The 5,364-nt window shown below is 31.6% G+C and overlaps 2 protein-coding genes across 2 annotated transcripts in view; one reads left to right on the forward strand and one right to left on the reverse strand.

Moving 5' to 3' along the window:
- Positions 1-379: 379 nt before the first annotated feature.
- On the forward strand, positions 380-2,725 carry LOC108688552. The gene is made up of 3 exons (XM_018194855.1): positions 380-605; positions 1,430-1,683; positions 2,522-2,725. Exons 1-3 carry the CDS (start codon positions 380-382, stop codon positions 2,723-2,725), a joined length of 684 nt encoding a protein of 227 aa, XP_018050344.1.
- Positions 2,726-3,721: 996 nt separating this feature from the next.
- Positions 3,722-5,364, reverse strand: part of LOC108688586 (insulin-like growth factor II) — a 6,351-nt gene continuing 4,708 nt past the window's right edge. The window contains exon 3 of the mRNA XM_018194896.1: positions 3,722-4,689. Coding sequence (XP_018050385.1) covers positions 4,603-4,689 — 87 coding nt within the window. The 3' untranslated portion in view covers positions 3,722-4,602. The remainder of the gene's footprint in view (positions 4,690-5,364) is intronic.

Here is a 5,364-nt window from a genome sequence, read left to right on the forward strand (position 1 = left end):
ACTAAATTTTTTAAATATATAGATATGTTATTAAATGAAGTAATATTACAAACTATTGTTTCAACCCAATTCATACATTTCGCGATGCATTTCTTCATTTTTATCTATATATGCTCTTTGTCTTTTCTTCCTCTCTCTCTCTCTCTCTCTCTCTCTCTCTCTCTCTCTCTTCCATTGATAATTTCATACAATAATAATTAATATTCTTATGTACGTGCAACATCGCACATAATACGGACGAATGAAAGCAAATCAGATACGACTGCACGAATGTATCTTTGACGTCTTTGTCACGTACGCTGTGGATAAGAACATTTTTAAAAGAGCGACAAATCAGTTTGGATTTTATACAGGTTGCAACGAACGATTGTAAAAGAAGATGCATCTGCATCAATCTGGAACTTGTAGAATCGTGCTTATTCTAGCAATATTGGGAATTACATGTGAGATCTCGTGGGCCAGTAAACAATGTAAGACAGTCGTGATGGATGTACACGTGAAAAGATGTAGACTCGGTACTGAAAGGGCCAAGAGAGGCCTGGAAAAATTTGATTTACAGAAATATGATACTGACAAGTATGAAGCGAAGAGACAGGAAGAATCTGGTAAGCGAATAATATTTTAACGATCTTTTACAGTTAAAAACTTTGTACGCTTAAAAATCTGTTAGTAAAGTATATAAAGATAATAGATGTTTACGCGTCATTATTCAAACTCTAGATTACAGAATGACACACACAAAAAATATTTTGCCACAAAGTCTGATGTGTTTATCAAATTATTACCCAAGTAACATGTTGACGTTATTTGTCGTCATTTTTATGTAGTAGTAATTAAAAAAAAAAAACTCTGAAGTCAAAGCCCCCGTTTCAAGCTGTACTAGGTAGTAGTCCTCTTGTAAGAGTAGTTGACATATCTTTAAAAGTTATTGATTTTCGTACAATCGATTTTTGTGTTGATTAAAGTCATGGTATAGGATTCATTTAGGTTTAATGAAGATTGATATTGATTGTTTGTGTAATAAAAAATGATGCGGGATATTCATTTGCATCTAAGCGCAATAAGCCTTTGAAACAGTGCTATTTAGAATTTACAACAAACTCGGATTGGATGCACTAATGAGGCTTAGTGCGCACTATAACTTGCACACTGATTTAATCTGAATAAAAGTAATATGCAAATATCTCGGATTATAAAATACAGATTTTACTTAACAGCACAATAAAATACATATATTAAGGATTTCATGATTTAACCCATTTTTCTATTTATATTAAATACAATTTTTATATCGGTTTCTGTATAACAACTTTAATGCGCATCCTATCGGATTCATTATTAATTATATTATAGAAAAGGTTTACTTGAAATTTTTGTTCTTTTTTCCTTTTCTATCTATATTAGAGAGTATAATTTCATTTTTCTTCAGATTATTCGAAGTCGAAAAATTTGGCGTCGCATGGCGTTCCACAGAAAAGGCATCTGACACTCGAACAAGTCAGTAGTATTGCCTTGCCAATTGTCACAAAAGCTATAAATGGCGCCTCCCAAGCTCGAGCGTATGCATCCGGAATAGGATCTCATGATTCCAGCTTGAGCCTAACGAGGGGACCTATTCGACCAAGATATCATCTCTGGGCACCTTATCCGTTCGGCGGAAGTTTCGTATCCTTCCGCACTCCGGTAAGCCATTCGCCTCTGGGATCCAATCTGTTATTTAAGAAGTGGACTCTAGTCAATCCATCAAGATCAGTATTGCAATCCATTAAGCCGCTTTACAATTATGGACTAAAACGCTTCCCGATCATGTGATTCATCTCGCTGTAATTCTTTGTTAAAAAAAGGAGCTTTTAGATGTATAACATGTATAAAATGAACCGATAACTTAATAAATAGTGTAACGATGAAAATGTTTTAACATAACGTGTCATGCGTTTTGCGCTACCTGTGTGATTAACATGTGTGTGTGCAACTACAACTGCGCTGTATGCAAATTCCTCCGATATAGTGTCTCGACTTCTCTCGACTGACTCACAACAGAGCAAGATAAATAGATAGTATCAAATACACGCAAAGTATCAAGCTGAATAATTTTAACAATATCGTGTGACATATAATAACTAACATAATTAATGTTAATCCTCCGGAGCTGATCGTCAAAATCTGTAACACGATTATTGACGATAGGTCTGTAAAATTCACTTATTAATATTAAAATTAAAAGGCATTAATTAATTTCGAAGAGCCAAATCTAAAAAAGATAAATATATTAAATATATTTTAATAAGAATAATCCAAATTTGCAGATATAACATGAAAAAGATTAATTTATTTGACAAAAAGATTTATAATTTAGTGGATTAGATAAACTTTCAGCTCCGGAAAGTATTAATGTAGGAATATGTTAGTAAACAATCAATTAAGTCGAGAAAGAAAAATAGCAAGTTTAATCAAATGATAATGGTAAATCTGGATATAAAAGCAACAGAAAAAAATCAGACTGGCATATAATATTCGGCAGGCCTATAATGACGATCTCGATCTCAATTTAAACGCTGAAGAACTGGATGAATTATATAATAATATCTACGAAAGATTACCGAGAGCTTCGAAAGATGAAGCTTGGAAGATTTTCTTAGAAACAGCCTCGAAATGCTGCCAAAACGTAGACAAATGTCTTAAGGAAACGACGCACGTACCTTGTCTTGGAAGTCGGATGTTTTAACGCGTTGATCGCCATGATGATCGATGCCTACTTTTCATTGATGCTCTTAGTGATCATTGATGGCCAGCACTATCAAAATTTGTTTAAAATTACTTACTTGTAAAAAAAATATCATCATTTAAATATCATTATTATACAAAATTTTAAATAATATAAAAAAATAACTAGAAACTAATAATGTAAAGTAAAAAATGTGCGATTCATCATACAACCTAAGAATCCACTTAATGCTGCAAATGATTCAAAGCATTCTTTGATTGAGCAATTCGTAAAATTCTTTCTTCTGATCAATAAATTAAGTAGAGTGATCAATAAGTTAAGTCACATCTCTTTATGAAATTTTATTTAATGCAGCCTTATTTTATTTATCATTATATCCTTATGAAAATATCTTATTGTGATATATGGGACGAATTTTGAATGAATGTCTCAATGTTTTATCATGGAAAATGAATTATCGACTACAGCTAAAGACTACAGAAAAAGCGTAAGAAAGAGTGAAATATTTATTTCTCATGATAAAACATTGAGACATACATTATGATTCACCCTGTATGTCATAGGATAAAAAATACTCATTAGGCACATATTAAGAATTAAAAATTATAATTATTAAATTAATATCTTTTAAATTTAAAACAAGTAGAAAAATACATATAAAAGTTATAAATACAGCTTTGATAAAAAATATAAAATATCCCCTTCTCAAATTGATGTAAATGTTATAAATGGAATGAAAAATAAATTAAAAAACAGTTTTACTAAAAGATAATATTTATTTTGTTAGTTTTTCTTTGGATTACCGCTTTATGTTCTTACTTTTCCAAGAAAATTCAATAAATTAAATGTGCTTTACTACCAAAACTGTACAATAAAATATTTATTATCTTACTTTGCAAGTTTATTATTTTACTTCTCAATTTCTTACTTTTGTAGGAGGATGTTCGACGAAATAAATGAAACATCAGTCAGTATGTATAAATGTTTATTGGTCGCTATTATAAACGCAGATGTCAACTGAAAATTTTAAATGGCAAATAAAAAGACTGTACGCTATTCAATATGTGTTGCGTGATAAAACTTCTGTGTCTACAACTACCTCTCTTCCGAATCTTTAAAATCTACTTTTTTTTTACAACCTACAATTCCGCATGTAAATTTCGTCCGTTCATCGACGGACTAGTAAAGTACGCGTTCGTCGATGTGTTTCAAAGATAAACTCTAAGTTAAATTTTAAATTTAAAACAGAGCTTTTAATACTAATGAGATCAATTGTCAATAAAACTAAGATCACCGACAAATGTCCGATACGGACTGCTTCTCGCGCCTGCAAACACTTGTATTCAAATCACTTAAGTCTTTCTTTTTTTTTTTTAGAAATTATTACGCTACCCGATTGTTCGGATTGCATTTAAGTTCATCACAATTGCATTTTCGATATTCAAATCAGTGATTTCCCCATGAGTCGTCATTGAAACTCATTTCTTTAACGACATTGTTCTTGATTGTGAAGGAAAGCAATGAAATAATAATATCTGGAACAGCATCTGTCCCGTCAATGTCGCCGCCGAGCAATTGATCCTCTATGCTCCCTCAATCGCGAATTCTTCTTTATCAAAATTGATGGATGATACTTCGTCGTTGCACTTCCTATATCGACACCATCTATTAACACTAATATGCGTGGTAAGGCTGAATTTCTTATAAATAATATCTCTATCCACGCAAAAATCATTCTTTCGATTCGATTTATCCCTTCTCAAGTTTCTTCTTTACTAGCATTCATTCGTGTGCAAACTCCATCAATTATTTAAATGATGTGATCAAGAGAAAATAGCAAATCGAAGTTTGATATTGGAGAATCAAATAACTTCGCTCTAAATCGTTTCGAATGACGTAGGTTCGTCAGTTGTCAATGGTGTTACAAATTTGTTGCCTAAAGATTTAGCGTTGCTGCGTAAAACCTGCAACAATAGATATGCGCTTGCGTTATAATCATTTGAAACTTCCTTAATGTTTGAGAATTATAATTAAAATTATTGTTTATAGAATTATATTTATACAAGACAGCACGTGCAAAGATAATTGATGGCTGTGCGAAGCTGCAGTACAAATTTACCGTGATAATAAACAGTGAATATGTCATGCAAAATGGGAAAAAGAAACGAAAAAAAAACATACGATAGCATCCATCTATTATATAATTATTTTTAGAGGCAAACATAAATTTATATAGAAGTCTGTGGATGCCAAAGAGATAGAGCATGGATTGAATCATCCATGTAAAATTGGTCAATAAAAATAAGAGAGATAGAACGTGAAAATAGCCAGTCTCTATGTCTTTCCATTCAATCAATCACAATATGCTAGAAAAAGAAGGAAATTGACTCTCGTTTTTACTCTCTCTCTTTCTCTTATTTTTGTTCTTTTTGTTAATCACACTTGACGTACTGTTTGTATACGAATGGCGCAGTCTATGCTCTATGTCTTTGGTACAAAGTTAATTTTAAAATAACTAAAGTGTAATAAGCAATAGTAAAAACAATACGCAGCACCGTAAACACATCAAGCATGTTAATAATCACATCAAGCATGTTTACAGCTTCTAAAAAATTATTAACGCCTCAGATATATATATG

Source organism: Atta colombica, unplaced genomic scaffold, assembly GCF_001594045.1.
Source record: "Atta colombica isolate Treedump-2 unplaced genomic scaffold, Acol1.0 scaffold236, whole genome shotgun sequence".
Taxonomy (NCBI): domain Eukaryota; kingdom Metazoa; phylum Arthropoda; class Insecta; order Hymenoptera; family Formicidae; genus Atta; species Atta colombica.